At 38.9% G+C, this 13,403-nt stretch overlaps 1 protein-coding gene across 1 annotated transcript in view; it reads left to right on the top strand.

Annotated features, from left to right (window-relative positions):
• LOC138619869 (uncharacterized) overlaps positions 1-13,403 on the top strand; it is a 23,503-nt gene extending 10,100 nt beyond the window's left edge. The window contains 24 exon segments of the mRNA XM_069696679.1: positions 1,846-1,922; positions 1,925-2,016; positions 2,229-2,274; positions 4,254-4,343; positions 5,550-5,626; positions 5,702-5,832; positions 6,002-6,168; positions 6,327-6,440; positions 6,893-6,998; positions 7,206-7,269; positions 7,482-7,559; positions 7,836-7,924; positions 8,566-8,631; positions 8,838-8,885; positions 9,019-9,060; positions 9,162-9,282; positions 9,782-9,918; positions 10,019-10,108; positions 10,509-10,650; positions 10,831-10,994; positions 11,311-11,427; positions 11,687-11,749; positions 12,264-12,339; positions 12,734-13,403. Coding sequence (XP_069552780.1) covers positions 1,846-1,922; positions 1,925-2,016; positions 2,229-2,274; positions 4,254-4,343; positions 5,550-5,626; positions 5,702-5,832; positions 6,002-6,168; positions 6,327-6,440; positions 6,893-6,998; positions 7,206-7,269; positions 7,482-7,559; positions 7,836-7,924; positions 8,566-8,631; positions 8,838-8,885; positions 9,019-9,060; positions 9,162-9,282; positions 9,782-9,918; positions 10,019-10,108; positions 10,509-10,650; positions 10,831-10,994; positions 11,311-11,427; positions 11,687-11,749; positions 12,264-12,339; positions 12,734-12,820 — 2,284 coding nt within the window. The 3' untranslated portion in view covers positions 12,821-13,403.

Below are 13,403 nucleotides of genomic sequence, written 5' to 3'. Positions count from 1 at the left end.
TTGAAAATTGTATTTAAAATGGAGTTATGAATTTCATATAAAAATAAGAACAGTAGTATTGTTATTGTCCTCTTGATAATTCTCTACTTCAGTTTTAAAACATTGTTTGACAGAAGGTGTGCAACATGCTTCAAAGGATTATACTTCCCCAAGTTAAAGCTTTGCATTGCTTTTGCAGTACGCTTGGTTGCAATAGAAAGTATGAAGTACATTAGAGGTAAATGAGCCAACGCTGTTAAAACAGTAAAGCTCTGTGTGGACCTCGATTGATTTGCTGTCAATAATTCAAATATTTATTGGTTTTGAATTTCTGTGTGTTATAATCTGCCTTTAGTCTGTGATTTGCCCACATTGTTTATTGAAAATGTGACTGATGAAGGAATGTTTACCATGTCAAGATTGTAATCATATGATGATTCATAGTGTTTGCTGGAATTTGTCTTGAATTTGATCACAGATTGTAAATGTTTTACACGGACCAGCTCAGTATGTGTGTTTGTGCACTGACTGTCTTTTCAAGTCAGTGTAGAATACACAAGTTTATGTTTTTATTGCCAGTCGTGCACTAATAACAAATGCACTAGACTTTATTGTGCTAATACCACGATAGTAATAAATTTATGATTCATGTCATTTTCACCTAAAGCTACTGTTACTGTTCTCGACTGTGGAACATGAAGATGCTAAGACTATAGCTGCTAATGGTGCTAATAGTCGGCTTTCAATTTATGACGATTTTTCAGTTTCTGAAGAAAATGTGACTTTTCACAAATTTAATTTGTGAATTTATCAGCTGTTTTCATCTGTTTAACACATTCACCTGCCTTTATATGTATGACCTGTAAATACAATCGCAATGTTTTTGCAATATCAAAAAGGATGCAATATTTGGGCATTATGCATTATATTTTTGGTTGTGTATTGTTTAATTGCACTCAAATTAAAGAATCACTATGATACAATTTTTAATTTCAGGTGGTGATTTTATATCTTGAATTAACAAAGTCGTTGGAAGCGCAAAGTAAAAGATCAACTCATCCTCATGATCAATAGCAGCACATAATGCAGCCTTGGTTTGTTTTGTTTAACACATATCATCAGGCTGCTAATGGAAAAGCGTCACAACATTTGCACTGCCTGCCACCGAGTTCCCTCCGATTGTACCGCTGAAACCCGAGACCTTTTATCTCTGAGTGGCGGGGTCATTAATGTCGTTGATTAACCAGAAAGATATCAATAATTAACCGTGAACAATAAAGACCCACGCCCTCTGTCATAACGCTAACCCTCTAACCTCATTGAGATTCATTTGCAGCCTGGAAAACATCCAGCGGCATTTTACTCTGTGGAAAAATGGGAACCTAAAGAAGCAGGCATTTTCCGACTGGCAGATAAAATCTGAGTTGTCCTGAGTGCCCTCAGCTTCAATAATGCCCCACAACTCTCAGAGGAAAGGCACTTACAATGGAAATACTGTAAAAAGACTGGATAGTTTACATAATACGAAGGTAGAAGAATGTGAAAGGAAGCATGGGAGAATATATATATACAATTCATGTGGTGTTTGTTTGCTTCTCATATTGGCTTCACTTTATTACTTCCCCTATCTGTCAACTTTTACAATGACTTTCTCATTGACTGATTTATTTTCCTCAGGTGTCTCTTATATACATCAGCAGGAAATAATATATTGCTGCTAAATGTCACCAAACTTACAAATCAGTATCTTTCAAGGCAAACAACACGCAAATGAAAAACTTGAGCATGATGATATTCTACTGGAGAAAAATACAGGATTCCATCCCACTGAGCCTGATTACACCTCAACTTCTGCTTTCTCTCCAGTCCGTCCTGTTCGTGCCTGTGTTCCTGTACCTGGCGTGAAAGGAGGAGCCTCAGGTTATGGTTAATGATTCAACACCGGGGCTGCTGAGATTGACAGATACAGAGAGAGAGAGCGCTGAGGAGTGCTGGAGCGAAGTAAAAATACTGAAGCTGAAGTGCAGACATGGCAGTGTAAGCTGAGAAAGTGTGCAGAGGGAGAAAAAGAAATGCTAGAGAGGTTGCAGGCTGCATGTTCAGGTGTGTCCAGTCTGTTGACTGTCTGGGAGAGTCAAGCAGGTCACAGACATTTTATGCAAAGCAAATACTTTTCTGCAGCTGGGAGTGGATATTGCAAGCAGTCCAGGGGGATTATTTGGCTCTTTTGATCCATGCGGCCTTTATAGGCTGGACCGACACTCATCTTGTCTTCTGATCACACACTGCCTGCAGGTGAGTGTGAGCTTATGTGTGTTACGTTGTGTCTTTAAGCTGTATATTATGCAAAAAGAAAAGGCTTCTTGTGCATTTTATTTGATCAAAATGCATATTTTATAATGGAGCTCACTGTTTCCAATCCATATTGGCAGCTGTTGTCTTCTTTTTTATTTATTTATTTATTGCAATCATTAATATTACAGCACTATTATAAAGAAAAGATGAGGATTTGCAGCAAAATACCCATAATACTGTCCAGGGAAAGAGTTCATATTAATCAGACCAAACAGGTTTCTATTGCAGTGTCTCTTATGAGCATTCAGCTGTAGTTACACATGACCATTAATTATTAATGAAGCAGTATGAAGTGTACAGTATGCTGGCTGTATCAGTATAGCTGGCATCATGTTCCTGTTATATAGCTGGAAACCGCTGTTTCTTCAAATTTCCCAGCCTTGCTCTGAAACATTTGCTGGATGGATCAATGCTTATGTGAATATTGTTGTTTAAAATAAACTTTAAGACTCTGAGAGTTATTTTGTTTTTTTTGTCAGTGCAGCACCTACGTGGATCGCTGTTTTACTGGCAGTCACCCCAGGCTAAAGCATGGAGTTAAATTGAGAGTGGTTTTCCTTGATTAAATGGTGACCAGCAGGTGCAAAAGGTTGTCATCCTAATCTGTCCTAGTTGTCTTTCCTTAATAGCTGCCAGTTCCTAGAAAGCGTACAAATTATGTGCGCACAGATCTGCCTGTATGTGCTTTGGTGACATGTTAATTGAACAGCCGGAGGCAAATCCTCCTCCCTCGAGAGTTGCAACATGTAGGGACATATTTTTTTTGTTCCCTTAAACTTGTAATAACCATTACAGCTTTGTCTTTACTGCTGCACAGGCCTATTAACACTTGGCACTGCAGTTGCATGATTTTCTGAACTGCATCATCACATTTGATGGTGAATCACTGTTGTAATGGAAACTATCTAATTTAGGCAGCTGGAAATGCTGTAAAGGTTTTAAGAGCCTCCGCTTCTTATCCAACTTTCACCTTCTGTTTAAACTTGCATCAAAGAAACTATCTTCTCTTCATTTTATACTTCTACGGCACTGTTTGTTGGTCTATTGCTCGGTGACTTATGATTAACATCCCGTCTAATCTCAGAACTGTCCAATGTTCAGGGTGAGGCAGCAGTAACTCAATGTCACGTGATGTTCACAGTGATCAGAAGCAAACAGGTCAGGTGTCCTGAAGCAGATATGTGCGTTTATTAAATTGACTATGCAGGTAACCAATGGCCTTGTGTTTGGATTGATTGTATGTTTTGCCTGTCCATAGAGGCAAATCAGTTTTTCCAATAACAGCAAAATGAAAACAGTGAAGAAGCTTATTTGTAGAGCTTTTGCACACAGGTCACCTGAGCGAAGGGATATTGGATTTGGTGTATGGTTAACCTCATGCAGCAGTGCTAATGGACCTTTTAATGTGTTAGCATGCACACAACATAAACACTAACTTAAACAGCACAGCAGAGGTTGTTAATGTTTCACATTGGTGCAGCATTAGGGAAAGAATAAAAGAAATACATAAAGGCACATTCATTCTATTTTTTTTATACTTATTTAACAAGTTTTCTGCCATTATCAGTCACAGCAACAGTAATACATCTTCTGGAAAAGCTGGGAGGGTGTAACAGCATTCAGAGGGCACCCTGTTGACTGTCCATCATTAGTCTGCATTATTCAGCGAGACTCTTGCTGTGTGCAGACAGTGGAGTGGATTTCAGTAGCTCGTGAAAAACATCAGCACAAATACAGTTTGTCTGGCATATCTAGGGCTCCGTATGTGTGTGTGTGTGTGACTGACACACACAACGTTATGTTTGGTATTTCTGTGTATTTTATATCTGTGTTCTGATGCATAATTTAAATGTATTCTCTTATTCTGATTATGTCATGTCCTCCCTGATATTTCATTTTTTTCATATTTTCCCCTTTAGCTATGGAGAAGCAACTAGAAGACCTGAAGCAGCAGCTGGAAAAGCAACTTGTGATCAACCAGGAGCTGCAGAGACAAAATAAAGACCTGGGTGAGTACAACAATAACTTTTCCACTGTAAAGGGTCACTCCACACTAGACATTGTTTGACCTGGATCGGGTGAAAGGTGTGAATTAGTTGAACCCACACATCCATGGTCGAACCACATAACTGATGTAGCACTGTAGCGATTACTGCACTAAAGGCCTACCTGTATTTGAGCACTACAATCGATGTTGGGATACTTCTGAAGGTGCATAGCCTGGTATTATCCCCATTCGGGATTGTTTCCAGTTGTTGCATCCACATGGGTCTCGACTTTTGGTCAAAGGCTGCTCCTATAGTTTCAAAATATAGCAATCAGCATTGACCACCATATGATGTAGCTACTGTATGTTGAGTGCCAAAACTCACCCAGTTGTGAACAACAAAGATCCTTTCCCATTGCGGGCAGAATGTGACGCCATGTCAGTAAATGACTATTGCAGACTTTGTGAATGGCTACAGGTATCATTGTTGTTGCTGCTGTTGCTACAGCTGTTCCTATTGCTTAATCTCACTCTACCACCACCGCCATTCCTAGAACATCTTTACACTTATCCACGCCCGCTGGTCGCTGATTGGTCCACCTTTCAAAGTGGCTGAACGAACCATCATGCGAACAGGTATCACAGTGAAAACTGAAGCTGTGAGCAGTAGGCGGGCAAAGCCAGGTTACAAGTTGCATGGAGATACATGGCCAGATTGTGTAATAGCTAAAATAATTTTATAAAAAATAAATTACGATGTGGGTTGAAAGATAGCCACGCATTGAGTCAATTTTATTAACGTGTTGAACGTTTATTATAAGTGGGCAAAGTAGCAAGAGGTAAGTTAAATACTTACAATATACTGTATAAACTAAACATTATAAAGTATAATGTTAGATATCGTGATAAAAAGTTCCAACTTAATAAACAAAACACTTGAAATAATTTGCCAAGAGCAAAAAGTAAAAGTGGTTGAGATAAATGTCAATGAAGGGCTTATAGCTGACAAAAAAGTTGGAAACCACAGTTTAGTGCAATTATGGTGGATGCATCTTTGTTGCGCAATGAGTGGAAAAATGTAATGCATGTTGCATAAAACATTATTTAACTGGACATTTCAAACTATTTTACATCTGTATCTGCCTAAAAAAAAAATCATACATTTCTAGCCTACATACTAAATCATGTTTTGTAGGTTGACTACGTTTTTCTGCTTTGACCTCAACAGAGCAACGACTGCAGGAGAAAGAAAAACTTTTGCAAGAACTCCACAGTCAATATCATGATCTCGGTAAGAGGCAGAAAGTCACACATGATTCATGTGATCTTTGACGGCACTCTTTAACCCTATATTTGTTTCGGCCTGTTTGCCCATTTCAGAGTTTCCCTCCCAGAGCGGTAATGAGATTGAACCCGAGGTCAGGAAGAGCCGTGCGGCTGTCATAGCCTCCGAACCAATCCCGGAGACCCTGGAGATTATGCGCACCAGGGTCAAGAAAACTGTCAGGTGCGTAAATTAGTGCTGCTGACGAGAGAATACCACTATTTTTGCTTTGCCAAATCTGCCTCTAATTGCCTCCTCTGCTCATGTGAAACACTTAAATAATACATGAAGGGTTTGTGGGGCTGCCCTCGGGTTCACCTTACATCAACATGACTTCTTTCACCTTCCATCTCCAGTGAGACAAGTCTGATAGTCAAAGCCATCCAGAAGAATGACTTCCTGAGCCGCCTCGATGATGAGCAAATAGCCATGATGGTGGATCTCTTAATGGTATCTGACTTCAAACCTGGGGATGATGTCCTTAAAGAGGGCACTGAAGGAGACAGCATGTACATAGTGGCAGGTGGGGACACGACGGAGTGTGTGTTTGGATGCGTGTCTATACAGGATTGTATTTAAAACAGCCGGATGTCTCTTTGTTTAGGTACCCTTCTCATATAATGTGTATAAAATATAGACAAATAGAAAGCATTTTTAAAGGGTGTTTCCTTCTCTTTTTAGCGGGTGAGCTCCTTGTCACCCAGGCAGGCCGGGACCTCCGGGCTCTAACAATTGGGGATGTTTTCGGAGAGTTGGCCATTCTGTACAACTGCAAACGGACAGCAACAGTCAAAGGTAGGGCCATGTAATGATGCCTCCTGGGAGGTATGTGGAGACACAGTGATTTTGTTCTTTATACTGTAGACGTGTGTGATGTACATGGTGACTTGAAGGGTTTTGTCTTTGCTTCTTTCTGTCCATCAGCCTAACTAAATAAGAAAAAAACAAAAACACACAAAAATACCAACTTCTTCTGCTCAGCAAAAAAGTTCTTTGATAGAAGCACATGATGCACACACAGCAAAACAAAGGGAATGCCTCTTACAGAACCAGAGTGGCCAAACTGTACAATAAACATTTTGCTATTTTCTAAGTAAACATGTTTTCAGTAAAAATTATCTTATTGGTAAAACTTTTCAAATTGCTCTGTATGGTACAGGGTTGATCACCCTTTTTTTTTTTTTTTTTTAAAGTCCAGTATTATTTTGTGAGTTATTTCAGTCCATTATCATCCACACATGCTGCAGCAAAGACAGTGGTGCATCTGTGGTGCATGGAGCGACAGACCTATAGAACCATCATCACCAACAAGTCCAAGAAGAAACGGGAGGAGCTGATGGGCTTCCTCAAGACGTAAGTTTAGAGACCACATTTAAAGGAATAGCTCAGCATTTTGAAAACCAGCGTCCTGAAGTGTTGATCTATTTGCAGATCTCGGTGATTGTGTTTTTTTTTAATTTTTTTTATTGTAACACATTCATGAACAGAGTTGCCACTTTTTGCTGCATTTATAGACAAGATGACCCCTTATGTCTAACTGTGCTAAATTTGCTCTGACAGGTCTCGTACTCTGAAGGACCTGAATGATGTCCAACTGTCCAAAATTATTGACTCCATGGAGGAGGTTTGTACCTAGAAGTCTCATTGGGAAATTTAAATCCTAATAACTTAAAAAAAAAAGAAAGACATTAGACATTAAAATTCCACTGTATAAGATGCATATTATAACACACACAAGTTTTTTAGCTCCTGAAATTTTACAGCTTTTGTGAGTAATATATATATAAAAATATGTGTAATTGACCCTTTATGTTTTTTATATTTTACCTTTTCCAGGTCAAGTACCAGGACAAAGACGTTATAGTTCGAGAAGGAGCAGAGGGAGACACATTCTACATCATCCTCAAAGGAGAGGTAATAGGATGTCATTATGTGACTGCAAATCCTAAATTAAATGTGATTCCAGCTGTTTGGATTTGCACCTATTCTCTCCTTCCTGCTCTCTGTGCTTTCATACTGCTGATATTTTACAGTTCTCATCTTATTCCCGTCTTATTTTTTCAATGTAAACGTGCATGAACTCTCATATAAATGCACCATTTTAGGCTGATGCAAATTATATTTAGTCATACTCGCACAATGACAATAAGTTCTTAAATCCTGAATCAGAGGTGTGTTTTCCCCCCTCAGGTCTTAGTGACTAAGAAAGTGAATGGGCATCAGAAGCAGATTCGCAGGATGGGAAAAGGGGAGCATTTCGGGGAACAGGCCCTCATACGGTAACCATGGAAACACAACACATGCCTGAGGACATTTGGGAGAGCCTCTGTACGCCGTCCTTGGCTGCAGTCATCTTTGACGTTTTGGCCGTAAAATTGACTGACTTCAGACAAAAATTTTAAACGTCTTTACAAAATCCAGCAGACATCCAATATTTTCAGTGACTGTAGCAAACTTATTGCTGTGGATGTACTGCTTGGATACAAGAATATAGTGTCATCTACTGTCCAATAGCAGACATATAGTTTTGATTGCATAAGGGTAATATTGGCAAAAAACAAAACAATCATCAGATGTCATCCAGCTTGTGTTGTCTGCCTTTGAATTGTCAGATATAAGGCAGCTTTTTTGTTTTATTGACTGAGACATTGATACAACATGTTCTCACTTCTTGAAAATAACTTTTCTCTATCTATTTAGCAGTATTAGATAATGTTGTGTATCCTTTCATGGACTGTATTCCTGAGGCAGTACAACTACAGTAAAATACTGTATAGAACATGCAAACTAATTAATTTCAGGTGCCGAAACGAAGCTTTACTTCAAATTCTTGCAGCCAGAAAATATCCACACAAATAAATATATAGCAGTTACATACAGGGGTTGACAATGACATGTTACACTATTTATCCTCTTGCAGGGAGGTCTTGAGAACTGCCACCTGCTCCGCTGACGGCCCGGTTACCTGCTTCTCCATTGACAAGGAGTGAGTCTGACTCTACACTGAATTCTGATCGTAAATGAAGGCGATGTTCCCGCTCAGTCACGCTCTGCAGTGACAGCTTCCTGAAGAGAACAATGCTGCAGTGGAATTGTTCTCTGTCATTGTTGACTTTCTCTGTGTTTGCCCTCTGTGGTGTTTTGCCTCTTGGTGACAGATGCACAGGTTGATCATTGTTGCCTTTTGTTTAGGGTATTTGAAGAGACAATTCCTGTAGAGCACCTGGAGCTCTTTGATGAGTATGTATCGCAAAACACTGTTGAATTCATAAATGAAAATCTTCCTCCATCTTACCGATAATGTAATGTGGAACTTAAATAGAATGCCAAGGTTCGTTTCCTGCTCACATCCCGAGTTGTTTTTCACTTGCAGCTCCAAAGTGATGCAGGAGGCACAAACTCCAGAAAAGTCAAGGTGAGTGGCTGTCGAAGATGATGCGTGGAGGATAAAAGATGTAACACAATCATACATGATCTCCTTAAAATGAAATTTGTAAGAAGTTCTTTTTTTCTCAGTCCCAGCTCCACTCTGAGGTTTAAGGATCTGGTTCCTGTGCTATATCAGGAGGGCCGCTTTCAAGGAGATACTGTCACACTTGGAGTTGGAGGATTTGGCCGCGTGGAGCTGGTGAGTTGTGTGTTTTGTCTGCGTTTGCTGTTTCAATATTAGCTGGAATTTCAAAATACATTAGTTCTTTTGTTCCAGAGCTGATTGGTTTATTTTCCCGTAAGCATTTATTTGAGAGACATAAAACTATAACTACTTACGGCAGCACAAAACCTACAAAATACAGGCACTGCATAAAAGTTACTGAAAAATACCACTTCTTGTGTAAATCAAATTGTCTTTAAAAAAAACAAACAAAAAAACTGTAGGACCCTCAACCTAACAGCTGACACAATAATAATAATAATTAAAAAAAATCCAGTCTCCTTTTGTGATGCCATCTTTTCTGTCCCCGATAAAACTACAATGTGCAGTACAAACAATTTAAGACTTGTCAGTCCACTGGTTGAACTTGTTGACCTTTTTAATTTAATTCCCAGCCCACAGTAAATTTCTCTTGGTTGATAAAAATCCACAAAATTTAGCACAAATATTTTCCCTGTAATGATTGTTTTTTTGCTTTTCCAAGATGACCACATTGAATCATGGGAAATATTACGCAATGAAGCGAGTCAGCAAGAAGCACATTGTTAGCAAGAGACAGGAGGAGCACATGCTGTTTGAGAAGAAGATCCTTAAAGCTATTCAGTGTGACTTCATTGTCAGGTATCTGCGATCAAAGGGACACTGACTACAATCTTTTGATAACATTGTATAACAGTTGCATGCACAGAGAACTTGAACATGTTTTCTACCGTCACTGTAGACTTCATGCAGCTTTCAAAGACACCAGATACATCTACATGGTCATGGAATTCTGCAGTGGTGGGGAGATCTGGACCAAACTCAAAGAAGTGTAAGAAGTCAAGTCCCAATGAAATGACTTTAGTGTTTCGTCCTCATTCAGACATCTATTTTTTGGTTCATGCAGAATATTGCTGGGTTGTTACGCAAAGTTAAGTAAATCAAGGAGATCAGAACATTGCTGCGAGAGCTGTGACAGTCTGATTGATTGGATACATATTTTATTACATCTTCAGATCACCAATTAAAAAAAAAATACATAAAACTGCACAGCTACCACTATATTACACAGAAATATAACTGCTCTACATTATCACATCGTTTTCAGGAGATATAAAGAGCAGCAATAAAAAGACTGAGGGAAATAAAAACATTTCAAACTTAAAGTTGTTACATAAACTGTGTTTTTTGGAGCACAGTAGTTCAGCCTCGTACGTCTCTGTGATTGTCAGAGGGCGTTTTGACGAAAGCATCTCTGTGTTCTGCACTGCCTGTGTGGTGGAGGCCTACGCCTACCTCCATAAGAAGAGCATCATGTACAGAGACCTGAAGCCAGAGAACCTAATGCTGGATGTGAAGGGCTACGTCAAACTGGTGAGTTTTAACTGTGTAGAAGTGCCCGTTTATTTCCACAGCTTTAGCTCCAAGTACAGATTATATGTTCAGGAAATACAGCAGCATAACAAGAGATTGTTTATGTGCTTTTCCATGAATGGGGTCTTTAGACAGTGTGTTTGACTTTTGATTTGTGTGCGGTTGTCTGCGTTTGTGCAGGTTGACTTTGGTTTTGCAAGGGAGTTGGTGCGTGGTGAGAAGACCTACTCATTTGTTGGCACTCCCGAGTACATGGCCCCAGAAATCATCAAAAACCAGGGACACGATTTTGCAGTTGACTTTTGGTCCCTCGGCATCCTGATCTTTGAACTACTAGTGGGAAGGTAATACTAATAAATTACTAACACTAATATGGGGTCTGTGTCACATCTCGATAGCATATAGTAATAAAATGATCAAGGCTTTTCATTCTTACGTGTTCAGGGGTTTTGTGACAACAGTCACATAAATAGCTCTATTGTTAACCAGCAGATGGCAGCACAGAAGTATAACTGACATCTGCAGAGTTCAGTGTCTGCAGTCTCAGGTTCAGGTTACCCAACAGCAAGTGACTGACTGGGTGATTTTTTTTTTTAGCCCTTTTTGTCCTGTTAAACAGTCTTAAAATGTAATAACACTATTCTCTTTTCAATTTGTCAGCCCCCCCTTTTCAAGCTCAGAGCCCCAGAAGATTTATGCCAAAATTTTGGATGGGGTGCTCAAGTATCCACCATACTTGAATGAGGCAGCCAAGTCTATCATCAGCAAACTGTGCAGGTAAGGTACCACTTATTGAGGGCATGATTAAGCTTTTACGTATTGACAATGCTGCAACATACACTCTCCTAAGTAGAACTAGATCATATTAAAACAAAGTCGATTTGGGAATTTCATAGTGTTGCCTCAGTATGGATGATGAATTACGAAACATGTCTGCAGATCAGTACACCTGCATTTTAATGGATTTTGAATGCATGAAGTCCCGAAAAGAGGAAGCTCATGAATTGCCCTTTGACTGAATCATGTTTGATTGCAGACCTCGGCCGGGTCAGAGGTTAGGAAACACCAAGAATGGAATCAAAGATGTCCGGCATCACAGGTAACCATGGCAATACGTCATCCATGTGAGGCCGAGTCCAAAATCATGCTCTTGATCAGTCACTCCCTTCTGCCTATACTGTGTAATGCAAACTCAATAGTAACTCAGTAAGCAGTAATCTGAGGTTTCAGACATTAAACTAAACTAATCATTATGTTGCATCTGTGAATTGTCAGTGAACTGCACATGCCATGTAAGCATAGAAAATTGTTTTGTGTTAATGTGTAATTTTCCATGGCACTATCGAGTGAATATGCTTACATACAGTAAATATATGTTGCATGTATTTAGGGATGATTTCAAACAGTGTAAGAATTTTAAGTAAGCCTATTTGTGATACTACAATCTTTCAGTAAAAAGGCATTTTATTTTTCATTGTGGTATAAACCTGTTTGTGGCTGCATTTTCATGTCTTTAGTCTTAATGTTCCTACATCAAGCTTTTCCCCTTTTGACAACAACAACAATAATAATAATAATAATACAATTTTGATTTGCCTGTAATCTCCCTCCAGGTGGTTCAGCAGTATGAACTGGCACAAGCTTCGTATGGGTCAGCTTGACGCTCCCACAGTACGTCTCATACGCAAGGCAAGTCAAACTATCAGCTGAGTGTTTTTACCAATACAGTGGAGGGCGGCATCATTTTGTAGTTTCTAATAAACAAGAAAATGACAGCGGGTTCACCGTTTGAAAGGATTTCATTGGTAAATATTAAGATTAAGAGCCTTTTTCGCTAGTATTTTTTTAATTTTGTATTAATATTAATAAATGTGCAACAATCAAGGTTAAATTCATATTTATAAAGGAATTTACAGCTTCAAAACTCAGCTATTGTGCTTGATTGGGACTGTGTGGGTGTTATTTACAGAAATCTATCGTATCAAATCAGCTCTGATTGTGTTTAAAAAATATGCTGAGGGACAGGCTAGCATACCAGCTTCCTCCATAAATCTCAATTTAACAAAACTTTGTCCTCCTTCAGGGTCCTTGCTACATCAACTTTGATCGTTTCCCTCATGACCAGACGAAGGCAGACGAAGAGTTCTCCGGTTGGGACCGTGATTTTTGAATCTGACGTAGTCATGTTAAGAAAAAAAAAAGATTAAAAAGGCCAAAGAGTTGCTCATATCAACTAAATATGGAGCCAAATTAGAATATTTCTAGAAATCCTTATTCAACCTCAACTGGGGCCAAAACAGTCCCGTTAACACAACATGACGGTGGAAGGAGCTTATTATTGAAAGAACATCAATTTAATTTGATTATTAAATTAGATTGAAACTCCTCTGTTGCTATATGGAAACAACCACTCTATGTGGGTCAGGGACAAAAATATGTAGAGCTGTTAGAACAAGATGTAAGGACATTTTGTTTCCAAATTCAGTGCCTGATGAAGAAGTGTTAACATCGTACATATAACACCCTTCACATGATAATAAAACAACCATCCAAGAGCTTAGCTGAGAATAAAGGCTTGTGTTATATGGTACAATTCATAAAAGAGGCCAGCTCTTACCAAACCTGAAAAATTAAATCAATACTAATGTCATATCTGTAGTGTACTTCCATTTTTGTTATTTTGGATTGATGTAGTTCTAGATAATGTGCTCATAGCAAAGCTGCTTTAATACTGACAAAGTTGTTTACTCTAA

The sequence above is a fragment of the Brachyistius frenatus genome, unplaced genomic scaffold (genome assembly GCF_029030835.1).
Source record: "Brachyistius frenatus isolate BFR_SWC_R1_liver_20210118 unplaced genomic scaffold, ASM2903083v1 Contig_21, whole genome shotgun sequence".
Taxonomy (NCBI): domain Eukaryota; kingdom Metazoa; phylum Chordata; class Actinopteri; family Embiotocidae; genus Brachyistius; species Brachyistius frenatus.
The sequence above is the reverse complement of the archived record's forward strand: the minus strand, read 5'-3'. Positions and strand labels throughout refer to the sequence as shown.